Source organism: Xiphophorus maculatus, chromosome 4 (assembly GCF_002775205.1).
Source record: "Xiphophorus maculatus strain JP 163 A chromosome 4, X_maculatus-5.0-male, whole genome shotgun sequence".
Classification (NCBI taxonomy): Eukaryota; Metazoa; Chordata; class Actinopteri; order Cyprinodontiformes; family Poeciliidae; genus Xiphophorus; species Xiphophorus maculatus.
In genome coordinates this window covers 18,650,684-18,665,267 of record NC_036446.1, presented here as the reverse complement: position 1 = coordinate 18,665,267, position 14,584 = coordinate 18,650,684, and the positions used below count along the sequence as shown (strand labels likewise).

The 14,584-nt window shown below is 37.5% G+C and overlaps 1 protein-coding gene across 3 annotated transcripts in view; it reads left to right on the top strand.

Moving 5' to 3' along the window:
• tub (tubby bipartite transcription factor) overlaps window positions 1-14,584 on the top strand; it is a 68,366-nt gene that overhangs the window by 9,447 nt on the left and 44,335 nt on the right. Inside the window, exon 1 of one of the 3 annotated variants that reach the window (XM_023332199.1) lies at window positions 10,791-11,383. The exons of the other annotated variants lie outside the window; for them this stretch is intronic. Within the exon in view, the coding sequence (XP_023187967.1) occupies window positions 11,346-11,383 (38 nt within the window). The 5' untranslated portion in view covers window positions 10,791-11,345. Of the gene's footprint in view, window positions 1-10,790; window positions 11,384-14,584 lie in introns of those variants that run through there. 3 annotated transcript variants of the gene reach the window in all.

The window sequence follows — 14,584 nt, the reverse complement described above, 5'->3', positions numbered from 1 at the left end:
TTGGAAATGAGAGCAATATTAAAAAACAAAATCTGACTCATGACAGCACTTTGCAGATGCTAATCTCCTACATCTTTTTTCCCCTCAGTTCCAGGCAAATGTTTGCTGTGAAATGCTCCCATTTCAAACTGCTGCTGTGAGTTATTTGGCAGGGAAGATAAATGCTATGCTGTCTTACAGCACAGCCATGTGTCCATGATAAGTTACTACAATTGTTTCTATTAGAGCTCAATAGCACCTCCATCAGGTTAAGAAAATTATTATTTTCTTTCTCCTCATTGCTGCATGATAGTGATGCGCCCTGCAGGCAAAGCAAGATGTTAATTAATCATACTTGTGGCAACTGACAGTGCACTAATGCATGTTTGTTTGCGTGTTTTTATCTTCCCCACCGGCAAATGTTATGGATAAATGGCCGACTGGTGAGCTTTTAAATGATGTTCAATGTCAGCTGTTGCCATGAGAGCGAACCTGCAGATGAGGCAGTGTGACTTACAGGGAGAAACGTCAGCCTCCTCACAGAGATGCTGAGTTCAGAAGTGACGTGAAGAACACTCACTCACGCTCCAACCACATCTATCTCACACGCTCTATCTATTTGCTTATCCATTTGGATCTAACACATTCATCAGCTCTGCTTGCTCACAAAAATGTCAAAAATGATATTAATAGTTTTTTTTTTTTTTTTAAGGATATTGCGTGGACTTAATCTTCCCAAGGAATCTGATTGTTGTTTTGATTGGTGTTTTAATGGCCCCTGGCATTTATAAGAGGTTGTGAGAGTCACAAGCATGAAATCTCTACCACGACAATCCGTTTTTGTAAATGTAAATTTGGCAATATATTTATTATTTATAATAACATATATTTATTATTTGCCAGCAGGTGTATATACAACAAACATTATAGAAAGGTTTATGTAGTTATAAGGAGGTTTCCAGTTTAATGATGATGTTTGTGTGTGGGACTGCCAGTAATAATATAAGATGAAAAACGACCAAGAAAAATATGAGCAGAAAGAGTGAGTCACATGTATATACTCCTCTAAAGATAGATGCAAGACTCACTGTACAGCATCAGCCAAGGCGACGCTGTCATTTAACGTCTCTCTCTGCTGTCTTTTTGTGAGTGAGGTGCTAGGGATGTTCGTCGTGCGTCAGTCTGTGTGGGATATAGTTGTATCCTTTGAACCAGTAAAATCAGATAATGCATTCTTTGTGCTGAAGAAAAATCCGACTGAGGGTTGTTCTCCTTGTTGAACAAAAAGACATATAATTAGTCCCAGCAATTGAGAGAGTTTAAAAGCTTTATTACAAGTTTTAAGCAACAATTTGTCTGTCTAGATCAGGACCAATCTGTATAAACAAAGAGATACTTTTAAAGATGATTCATCGTTCTACAGAGGATTTTGTGCCTCTGGTTAGACTAAGATGTTCGGTATGTCGCCTTGGTCTGTTGCCCCTGGATACGAGTGGTTTCTAAATGTGAACAGCCTTTTAACAACGCCCAAGATATATAGTCGTTGTTCTGGCTGTCACACAGAGGTATTGATTTCAGTGTCTGAGTCTTCTTAATGCAGTGTTACGTAATGTTTAGCAAATATCATGTTACGTTTGCCGGGGAGATTATATGGTTGGGTTTGTTTGTCTGTTTATTAGCTGGATTACTGAAAGGACAGATGAAGATAAAAATAAAACCATAGTTAGAGTTTAAGTTTAAAGTTATTCCCTTTTATTTTAGATTTGGATTTAGAAGATTTTATAGTTGGTATCTTTAGTGTGATTGCTTTTTATTATGCTACAATAATTTTCTATTCAAGAATTTCAAAATATAAAGAATATCATAACTTTCTGCTGTTCTACGCTTCACAGAACAACATCAGAGGAATATCAAACTAACAGATGTTAGCAAATTAATCAGTTGTAGATATCCTGTTCATAACTTGCAACTGTTTAAATCAGTAATACCATACTACAAATGATTGGTGGTGCTCCTTTCCACACCATTTCATCCATCCATCCATTTTCTAACACCCTTGTCCCTTAGTGGGGTTGAGAGGGGTGCTGGTGCCCATCTCCAGCTAACGTTCTGGGCTAGAGGCGGGGTTCACCCTGGACAGGTCGCCAGTCTGTCGCAGGGCAACACAGAGACAACCATGCACACGCAGACTCACACCTAGGGAGAATTTAGAGAAACCAATTTACCTAACAGTCATGTTTTTTGGACTGTGGGAGGAAGCCGGAGCATGCAAACATGCAAACTCCATGCAGAAAGACCCCGGGCCGGGAATCGAACCCAGGACCTTCTTGCTGCAAGGCAACACTGCTACCAACTGCGCCTCTGTGCAGCGCCTCCACACCATTTCTGCAGAACATTTTTTTCCAAGCCTCTATAAGCTGGAGAGAAGTGGAACAGTTTACAGTCAAACTGCATCAACAGGTGGTGGAGGGGCATCTTCTATAAACTGGTACTTTTTTTGGCATCTCGATTATAAGGACTAATAAAATATAGGAATTTTAACCTGCCAGGGATAGTCAGGCGTTTGCTTGCGTGTGTTAGTGAGTTTGAACTTGAAACACATTTTAAGCACACCTCCCTTTTTCAGAGATTAACTATATATAGTTAGTTAATCCAGTAACTTTGTCGCGTAGAAACTTTACACTTACAATTTTTTAGCAAATATTTTCTAAAGTAAGGTAGCGAAAAGACCATCAGAGGTACTTGTTTTTGTGATGTACACTTTCCCCCTAAAATTCAAGTTTAATGTAACAGAACAATGATCCAAATCATAACAAAAAGTTCACAAGAAAGAACACAAAATATTTTTTAAGAACTAAGACAAACTTTGGACTTAGATTTGACAGAAATGGCGAGGCCTAACGAAAAATTGGACCAGTTATTGTAAATGCTTGACAGCAGTTGTTGCTGTTTCTGGCCATCATTCAAATGCGGCTCAACACTAAGTCACATTTGTAAATATTTTACAAATAACTGGATATTTATAAGGAGCTCAAGTGAAGTCTCTACATGTTTGTTACAAAGCAGAAATTTTGAGTAAGATATATTACTCAAAATAATATATCATTGCATATTCAGTTTATCTAGTAATAATAAATATTTTGCCAGTGATCACAATTTTTGAAGGTGTGTGACAAGGTTTTACAGAGTTCATTCATTTTTGGTGCTCCTAACACTACAGTGTTTTTTCTTTTATTACACTATTTAGACAAAACCTATCAACAACATGCTGTCTTCAATGATGGGCTTCTTACTTATGTTTCAGCTTGTTTTGCATTAGACATAATTGGGACATCCATAGCTCACATTTGTCTTGTATTTCATTTATCTTACTTTTAGTTCTTCCTTTGCAAAAGGTAGCACCTGCAGAAGTCTTTTTAGAAAGATTCAAGCATGTGCTTGTTCTGTGCTATTTAATAAGAAAGCTATATACTGAATGTAGCTTCATGTAGACATAAAGCTGCATTATTGAATGGGGAAATAGAGAGGAACTTTGGTGTGTTGAAGCAGTCCATCTGGTTGCCTCAGCGGGATTCTGGGAAACACTTTTATCCAGCGTGACATTTTCTAACCCAAATCATGTTTTATGCATACCCTCAGATGGCCACTGTGCAGTGTCATGCAGGGATTTATGTTGATACAAGAACCATGAGAGTGTATTTGTATTTGCATGCTTTTGTAGATGTGAGGCAGCAAGTCAGTCACTTTCTGAAGTTTGTTTTCCAGCAAAGCATTCAAACATAATTACATTTAAAGTGCACAATTGTCTCCAAAATGTCTAATTAGAATAAAGAAAGAGAAAATGCGATTTAACATTTAATGAAAATACAGAATTGTGAGGTAATTCTTTCCCTTTTCTTTTCAAGAACAAATCCACACCCTTTTCTATCACTGAAGCTGTAAGATTTAATTTTCACTTCTAACCCTGAACACTGTGTTTCTATTTGCCTCCGGAAATTACAACTCTGTTTAAAATAAAGATGCCCCCGCATTCTTCAAACCGTACCGGGGATTTAGTTTTTACATCATACAGTTGAAATCAAACATTTACATATACTGCATTAAAAAGACACTTGACCTTTTCTATGTCAGGCAGTGAGGAAAGAAGGCAATGCATCTTTTTTATACAATGTATATGGACATCAGGTCAACTTAATTTGATGTAGACTAATTGTGACTAAACTTTCTCAAGTAGACTGACAAAGCTTGATTGCACGCTCTTATCACAGTTTTCCAGGTTTCTGTTAATTTTCCAAGGATAGGAGGGAACAAAAGCTTCTTTTCCTTTTGCAGTTCTTTTTAATCTGTTTTCTTCAGTGAGCGCTCCAATGACATATGTTTGCGCATTGTATTTTTCATCTGCCAATCATGTACTCAAGTGAAAATCCTTGAAGGCTTTTGTACAGGAAATCCTTTAAAGTCAAATGTGTTTTCTTCAGTTAGCTTGTGGGGAATATTTTAGTCTATATAATTTGTTGTAATTCAATAAACTTGATAAAACCATTTTTGCTTGCAATCTACATAGTTATTTCTTGTAAACTGTTATGTAGAACAATTTCTGGAACTGGGTATTTGGTGAAAAGAAGAGGGCACACAGAAACCTCTTACTTCTGTGCAACATTAAGTTGCACTTATTCACAAGATGTTGCACCATCTGATATCCACTGTGGGCAACTCCCCCTTCTGTTGCTCAGCTGTTTTATGTCTGTGCATAATTTAACAGGTGAGCCTTATTAAATGCCATCCATCTTCTAAGTCCTGATGCATGCAGGCTTCTCTTTACTTCCACTAACCTGATCCCTTGGCTTTCCTCCAGGCTGAAGGGTAGCAGCTCTTGTGAGTGATGTGACGTAATGTGGATCCAGTCTGTGACTCACTCTTTCAGCCCTAATAGGCTCACCCAAAACCTTGTTGTTTAGACCTGAACATATATTATTTTTTTCCACGTATATTTATTATTTGCCAGCAGGTGTATATACGACAAACATTATAGAATGACAAAAAGCACAAAAGGGCATTGATCTTCAAAATAATTAACCAGATAATAGAATGAATAACAGCGATAGAAATCAAACAAAAAGAACAAACAAAACAAACAAACAATTAGGAATACATTAAAAACGATATGTTCACAACAAAAACAAAACACAGTCAATTGGTGTCACAACAAAAATGTAATTGATTAATATGTAAATTAGGATATACTTTTTTTCTTTTATTCTTGGGAGTTATTTTCTAATTTGAATTCTTTTTCTGTTCTCTAGTTAGTTAATCTAGCATTACAGATATTTTAGGAAAAAGTGGAGAAGGGAGGGAAAAAAAGAAACATATATTCAATAATCCAGATAAACTGGAGAAAGGCATATTTCCCCTGACTAGGTTTGAAATGGCAAATACTGTACGTAAATAATCCTGTAAACTATTCCACAATTACCTATGGATAAATATAAGTAATTGCATTCTATTGTGTGAAACAGAAATATATTAACAAAGAAAATATATCAAAGACGTTTCTCCTTGTTACAATGCCATTTTAGTACATAACCATTTTCAGAGAAAGTTTTTTTTTCTCGTCTTTTTCTTAACCCATTCATGTCTGAGATGTGACTCAGCAGTGAATCTTATCCTGAAAAAGTCTGCTAAACTTAAGAGCTAAACCAGGATTCTCTACACATAAGAGGCAATATTGAAAAAAGTATTTTCAGAAAGAAAAAAAGTTGTTCAAATTGCTTAGTAACCATTTCCAAAACAATAGTTGTGTATTCCTCATTTTTAAATTTATGTATGTCAATGCATAGGTCGTTGCTTTTTTAGATCTTTTACTACTACTCTATGTATGTCATCTCAACACTCTTGAGTGGGTTAAGCTTCAGGTGGTTCTGACCTCTGTAGCCGACCAGCTCATCACCCTCCAGCCTGTACGCAGGCTCATCACTGTCTCGGACCAGACCAACAACAGTGGTGTCATCTGCAGGATTTAGAAATTTTACAAATGGGTCCCCCCAGGTTCAATGATTTGTGAGAGAATAGCAGCTGGGAGATAACACACCCCAAGGGGGTGATGGCGCTGATGGTCCTTGTGGAGGACCAGATGCTCAACAGCTGGACCTGCTGTTGCTTATCAGTCAGAAGGCTGGTGATCCACTGACAGATGATGGTGAACACAGTTTACTATGTTAGCTTTTGTTGGAGGATGCCTGGGTTGATGGTGTTTAAACCATAGACTGGATCCTTGCAAAGTATAACTTGTAAACTCAAAAGTACAGAGAACAACTACCATCCATATTTTACTAGGAATACAAAATGTTCTGAAAGCTGGAAACAGGCTTTCTGTTTTTAACAGCTTGTGAATATGTAGCCATAGCAGAGGTTTTTTTCCCCATTGATTTTAGTGGATAAAATTTACTTATTAGCACTAAAAGAGTCCCTCATCAGTTGGTACATCTGCGGTTTCACTCATGAGGCTGTACTATTATTAACGCTGTGTGCTTTGCAGCTGTGTTTCAATCATTCTGTCTGAGACAGGCAGACATAAGCCAGATATCCAATTTGACATCAGTGTGTCTTTTATGCCGGGTCCATTATTATAATTAATGATCCTGCTGGCCTCTTGTTACCAAACAGTAAAATGCCTCTGGGAAAACAGGGGACAAATTGTGGGCCTGGAAAAATTTAATTTGTCAAGAGGATCTTATCGTTTTGTTGTTTCATGCTGGTTGCTAGCCCAGGGACAGAAGGGAAAGAAGAAAGAAAAGACGGGAGTCACTAAGTAAGTTAGCTGGTCTTCCACCCACTTACAATTCTCTCACGACTCCAGCCAAACTTCAAAGACTTTCCATCGGCAATAAATGGGGAGCTGAGCGTATACTGGTTCTCCAAACAAAGGGCTCAAGTTTTTATCTTCTTCTGTTTTTACATCAAAAGCTACTACAGACAAATGTAACACGAGCATACATGTTATTGGCAGCATATACAGTGGTGTGAAAAAGCGTTTCCTCTTAACTTTATATTTATTTTTATGTTTACCACACTTCAGTGATTCAGAATATCAAACCAACTTAAATATTTGTCAAAGACAATACAAGTAAACATAAAATGCAGTTTTTAAATGAAGGTATCTATTATAAAGGGAGAAAAATAATCCAAACCTACCTGGCACTGTGTGAAAAAGTGATTGCTGCCGGGCCTGTTAAAACGTAACTGTGGTTTATCACACTTGAATTCACTGTCTCTAGTCACTCAGAGATAGTGATGTGATAATGGTCACACCGGTTCTCTGAAGATCCGATTTATAGTCACCAGTCTGAAGTATAGTTCAATCCAAAATCTTAGATACCCCCCTAAGATGTAGCTCTAAAGTAATCTTTCAATTTTACCAACCTTCTGACTGGAAGTAATATTACAATTTTGAAGTGACTTGGTCATTGTTTTGACTTGAATTTTTGAGATCAGTGTGAGGATGGACACCCTCAAAAACATTTAGCAAAGAAATATAATCAAAATATCAAGAGAAATAAGTCATGGAAAGATTTTTTCATGGATAATTGTGAAGGGTAGGTCCGTGTAATTTTATCAATTCTACAATATTTATCGATTTTTTTCCCTCAGAAAGTATCAATTTTTCATCCACGAGTATCGATACATTAAATCTTACTTTGAGTTTTATGTCAAATCCACATGAATTAAATGACAGCTATCATACATGACATTTTTACCCAGTTGCACATGTGCATTAAAAATGACATGTAATGAAACAATCAGCTACAATTAATTAAATAATGAAATGAAATAGATAAATTACATTATTTAATAATAAGTGAATGAGACAAAAAAGGTTCCTTTCCTGCATAACCAAATACACAAATCCACACAATTAACATTTAAACAAAGCAAATGTATAACATATTTATAACAAAAACAGCATTTATTACACCAGTAATTCAATTAATTCAATCCAAGTCTATGGAACAGTGGCAAAATGTCACCAAAATCACTCTGTCCCTCTAAAATCTTTCAGAAAATCTAAAAAATTCACAGAATTGTATTGTTTGCTGAATATTGTGATATATGTTGTATCATGAGTAGAATATTGCATATCGTATTATATCTTGAGATTAGTATATTGCTACAGCCTTAGTGACGAGTGTAAATGTTTTTTAGCTTGCTATGCATGTTTTATATTTTTTAATCTCCCAAACAGCAGTCTGTGGATTAAAGGTATGAAATATAAGCAAATAGCTGGAGGATAAACTGGTTTAAATTTTTTGAAGAGCCACAAGATATTTCTTGAAAGCATGAGGAATTGAACATTGACTTTGACCGGAAATACACTGTTTGAGAATTTTAAAGGGTTGCAAACAAACAAAAAAGAAGTTAAATTTCTAGTCTCATGTTGCCGCTACTTTCTGTGGTGGAGAACTGAGGATGCTTAACAGGATGAAGTGTAAAAAAAATGGTTGAATTCTGAATACTCACTGGAGTGAATGAGACCTTTCACAATTAGTCTGTGAGCTCATTTCTTTTTACACTGCCCTGCTTCTTGAACACTTTGTTTTTAAAAAAATCTAATTTGAAATAGCCTCTTTTAAGGCCACACAATTTGAAGTGCTTAATGTCCTTGTGCTGAACAAATTTATTGTTTTAATGCTTCTGCTTCACCTCCTCTATTTTAACCAAAAAGCCAGTCAAAAACTGTAACTTAAGTAAAAGGATGGAAAGCAAAAAACATGGAAAAATGACACCTTTCTGCAAGAAAGGGAGTCGACCATAGATATATAAACTTGACTGGATTAGTGACCATGTTACACCACCTCTGCTTGGTTGCCCTAACATTACCAGCTGTGGTTTTGATCTAAAAACATGCACAGTCATTGACCTTAAAATCTGCATCTCCCAAAGCTCAATTTTTTAGAGCTTTCTTGTAGAACATGCATAAAAAGCCAATGTTGTACCAAAATGTAATCCCCTTCAATATCTAATCCCCTTTTTCAGCCCTTGTATTAATGAAAACCTATTGCAATACATCAAAAATCATTCAGCTGTCTGCTTATGTTTTTGAGAAGACCACAGCTTTATCCAGTGTTGGTGATTGGCAGCCTTTTAGGTAAGACCCAATCAAACAGGCACAAGCTCTTTTGCCAGGAAAAAAATGAAATAAAATAATAAAAAAAGGCCCCAAAACATTTATGTCACGGCTTACCAAAAAAACTTAACAAAAAACTCTTATGACAATCTATATGAGTGAATTTCAGCAGTAGTTTTTAAGAAAACTAAAAGCGAGGTTTTTCATCTTAATAGTTTACAAATCATAATTCACAGTATGTCTAATCATGCTGTGAATTGTGTTGGCTCTAATGTCAAGAAGGGATTTTAGTGTTTATGTTTTTATAATTTGAATAAAAGTAAATCTGTGTTCAGTGTATTATTATTAATTTGATGCTGCCCAGGCTCCTTGAACAACAGAGAAATAGCTCTTTAATATTGCATTGATTCATAAGTTTCAAGACACACATGAACTTTGGCATTATCAGTCATTTTCTTACATTGCACTGACTGCGCAAAGGAACATATACAAATAAGAAACAGAAAAAATTATAAGAGCACAACTGGCAGTACGCTATACCTAACATAAAAACTGTTACTGGCTTTTCATCATTATGGTATAATATCAAAGGTTTTGTTATGTTGCCAAGGTTTCTTAGTTCTTTTTGCTTTTTTTTTGGCAAATAAATGCACAATTTATGTCTTTTACCAGTTTCCAACATCACCAAGGATTTGTAAGTCTCATAAAGAGACATGTGGTAAATTATCTCTTATTTTACAGACGAGAGTCTTCTGTGATAATCCCAGCAGCCTGGTTAAGGATTTGTGGGGGAAATTTGTGTAGTTTTAACACATTAGGATTTGGCTCTGGTTTAGGGCTCACCAGGCTTTCACAGCTATTTTATTTTCTTGCTGGTTTCATTTGGCACTCAACCTCTAGACACAACAAGCGATGTTTGTTTTAAAGCATTGATAAATAACTGAAGAACAACTAAGGTTGCATCATAGGGTGAACTTATCTTGATCTGCACTGTTCTGACCTTGGAAAAATGAATTTTGCAGTATAAAAAATAGCTTCGCTCTGTTAGGTGATTTGTGTTTGCTTCAGAAATATTTAATTGAACTCAGTAATCAGTGGAGTCATATGCTTATTTATGTAAGAGAGATCTTGCTGCTGGGTTTTTTAAGGATTTTTTTTTTGACTAGAGAGAGATCAGTACATGCAGCGAACACAGTCACAATGAGCTTGCTTACTTTACAGATCTGACATGAATTGACTCCTTGTAATCCAGCGTCGTTGCAGGGAAGCTGCTCTGTTTAACTGCCTATGGATGGACTCCTGAATAACCCAGAGAGCACAGTAAGGAGTGTGTGTTTGTGTAGAGACAGTGAGGGGTGGCAGAGGGAGGGCGGAAGCAGATGTGTGCGGAGTGAGGTTCTGAGCTGTGGCACTATCACAGAGTGCCTTTGTCTGGCTGTGGAAAGTGCTGAATTAAAGGCTGTTGGCACTGGTCAGCACACTCATATGCTAATGTCTCTTTGCTGCGAATAAATAAATTATGGCCCAGAAAACACATCCCAGTCCCTGCTTCGCATGCCTTATGCAGCACAGATCGGAGGCAAGTAAGATGCAGACTGTAGAAAGAAAGGGTGGAGGGTAGCACGAGAATAAGTGGGTGGCACGGTACAGAAATAGCGTGGTGGGATTATCAAAGAAGCAAAGCAGAGGACAGTCTCTGCTCCCCGCTCCCCCTAAAGTCTTCACTTTCACTGCTGCTGCTGCAGGTGATGCTGTAAGACAGATAACGGGAGTCTGATCGGGGCAAACAGGCAGAGAGCTGGATTCGGATTGGGAATAAAGGAGGGGAGGAGGGGAGATTTAAAGGGAAAGGAGCAGAGGGAGATTCAGACTACAGAGTGAGAGTGAGGAAAGAGAGCCAGTGCAGAGAAAGAGAAGAGGCAGCGAATGGAAGAAGAGAAGAGGAGAGGCATTGACTGGAGGCATACGCATGGACGAGAAGAATTTATTTCAAGTGCTCGGCGTGCAGCCCTGAAGGGAAGCGTGTGGCCGTCAGAGTGGATTTTTTTTTAAATCATCCACCGCTCCACAGTTGCAGGAGAAGCAGAGATACAGAGACAGGCAGGGAGCAGAGAGCTGAGCACAGAGGATGAACAGGAGATGCGGGCTCTGTGGCTGTGATCGCCGTGCTCAGACCTCGTAGCCACTCTCGCTGGTTGTTGCAGGCCGTCAGCCTTGCAGAGACGGCAGCAGCAGTCGACACAGAATGAGCTCCAAGCACTCCTCTGACTGGATTCCCTACAGGTACCGTAGCGCGTTCTTGAGAGCATGCAAAAGGAACATTGCATTTGTCTGCTAAAGGAAAATCTTTGTGTATCTGTGTGATCATCCAGATGAAAAAAATAGGAATGATGAGAGGAATATCAAAGTGATAAATTCATAGAGTGGTGGACATTTTATTATTATTATTTTTTTTTTACTGTTTAGTGAAAAATCAATCAGAATGAAGTAAGTTAGAGTAGATTGGCAAGAAAAATGTTAGTCTTGGTTTTCTGTTAACATGTCTAATTAAACCGGAGTATTTCAGTTGAGGTGTCATGGATTTCAGCTGCAGTGATACATTCGTAAATCTCCATGATTTTTGGTTTATTTTATCCTTTAAATCACCTGGTAACTTCCTTCCATTTTGCAGAAAAGTGAGATGTGTGTGCGTGGGTGTGGGGGTGTGCATGTGTGTGTTGTATATACCACCTGGAGTTTTACTACTGCAGATGTTGCACTCTTGCCATTTGTACCCGATAACAAAATGATTTTTTGGAAATGACAAACAAATTGGAGCCCTAATGAGCTTACAGACTCCTGCTGTCAAATCCGTAACTGTTCTAATCATTTCAAGTGCAGTCTGCTGACTCTCTGCTCTGATTGAGAACCTATTGCCATGGTTTCCTCTGCTTGCTATGATGCCATTGGCTTGTGGTTGCTATAAGATACGAATAGTATCTGTGTGTGACTTTATTATGAATTTAAGGTTGTGTACAAACCTGTCTTTAGGCAATCACCATACGAAACAGGAAAAAAAAAATACGCTATAACTCCTCTTTTGGGAACTTATTTTTTTAAACTGTTTTCTGCAAAGCTGATATTAACAATAATGTGAGTTATTTTTATACCGAGATATTTGTTAGCCTTTACTGGGCTTCATTTGGAACTGCCTCTAAAAATGCAGGGACCTCTGTACAGAGGTTTAAGGAAACAGCAGCACTCTGTTGCAAACACAGAACATGCATTCACAGGACTGACCAAAACAATGGATGCATATCTGACAAAGGCACACAAAGAAGAGTCCTCTTTTGACAGTCACTGCAAATTCACAAGATGAACATTTTTAGCTTTGAAGAGCTAAATCTCTTATTCTGTGTTTTGAAAGATGTACTCCCAGCTTTCAAGGACAGGAGTGGAGAGACTGTTTTTTTTGTTTGTTTTGTGGAAAAACATGCCTCAAGTCCTATTTTATTCAAAATAATTATGATCTAATATGGCTTTCTGAAAGAAATCCCATTTATTTATGCCTTCTCTCCTTCAAGGCCAATTTACATCTACACAATCCCCATCTGATTCATTTCTCCTTTACACCATCAAATTTCATGGTTGGCACCGTGCAAATGAAAAATTAAGACCACTTTCGAGTCATGCAGTGACACATAATGTGTGAAAAGTGGTGATGTAGGTAGGGCTGTTAGGAAGGTGCCTGTGAAGTCAGACTTCCACTATTTCAATTAAATTTTTAATGGATTCAGAATCATTTCTTAAGTCCAAATCAACCAAATTGTCTTTAATTTAGTTCAGATTAAAGAAACCTTCCCCTTGCAGCAGAACTCTCAGCGTCTACGCGGTTTCATTCTGCACATAAGAAGGTTTGGATCTGAATGCAGTCAACCAGTCTAAATGTTTTGAATACTCGATTGGAAAGTTTCAGGTTGTTCCACAGGCCCAGTCAGAACAAATAAATCTTCATCTGTCAGTGCCATATCACATCAGTATATTCAGCGTGTCCAGTTGGTGTTAGATCTCATGCACAGCTTCCGTTACCAGATTACAGTATTTAAATCAACCTGAAAACCAGTGACCAGAGACTCTTTTCACAGTGAGAAGTGGTTTGATCTGTACCAGTGGAGCCACGTTTGTGTCATTATCTTCCTGTCTGATGCCCATTTTCACTCTTGATTGCTCTAATTGCAGAAACGGAGTCCTTTGTTTGTCAGCATGTGTGACAGAAAGTGGGCAGTAAATACATTTTTATTGCGACTGCGTGGGCTTTTGTCATCTGCAGCACGCTGAATATTTACTGACCAATGCTTCACCTGAGAGACTCTTTCATGCTTTGGCCATTCTTAAGAAGTACAATAAATAAACCTTTTTTCTAAAGGGGCTTTTCAGATGCTTCTGACATGTATTTGAAATGGACAGAATGAGGAGAAACTCATGATTCTTATGCAACCAGTTTAGCAGCCTGGCAAACCACAAAAGCTAAGAAAACCAAGATTGCTTTCACACCAAAGACACAGTAAGATCGGGGGACTCAGTTCGAATGGGGTTGTTATATCCTGCCAGTTTGACCTTTATTTCATAATACAGTTAATCAAAGGAACTAGACCTTTAGAATGACATATTACCCTCTTTGCCTGTAGTGGTGCTGAGAATGCCAAGAAGTGCATCTAGTTCTTCATAAAAAGACAAACTGTCCTTTTCTTCTCCTGAACTGCTGCTTCATCTGAACACCTGAACAATAACATACACGTATTTGTATATGTTATTGGCAACAATACATTTACCTAGGCTATTTAACAACACAATCATTTCTTTTAGTTGCATTTACTCACAATTCCCTGTGTTATAGTTTGTTTTCTGCATTTGGTTTACTTGGAGTCGTCAGATTTTTTTGACAGACCAGAGTTTGCCTCTGAGTTTCAATACACCTCTGCACCTGTCCAAGTGAACCAAACTTTCTGAGCCAATGCACTGGGGTTTGATTCAGCAGGACTGGTGTGAAACTCCTCTGCTTTCAGTGCAGCCTTTCATACTTTTTCATACTTTTCCAGATTTTCTCTGTCTGCTAGAGCTTTGCAAAAACAGAAGCTTGCTTGCTGTTATTACAGCCCTTTTCAATTCATTTTAAATTACAAAATCCCAGGCTAACAAAAAGAGGGATTTTATTCTTCAAAACATTTAATTAAAAACAGTTCACAATCGCTTTAAAGGAGAAACAGAACATATTCTGTTATACAGACATGGATTGTTTTTTTTTACAGATATATGTGGATGTATTCTTCCACTGCAGGCTGACATCTGCAAAATATATTTGTTTAAAACCAAGGGTCATGATTAAATACCAAGATAGTTTAAGAAATAGCAACATATACAGCTTCATTGCCAGACTGCACAGCAAATAAAGCAACATAACCAGTAAAAGTTAACTAAAGAAAATTATGAATTCTATGATAACAT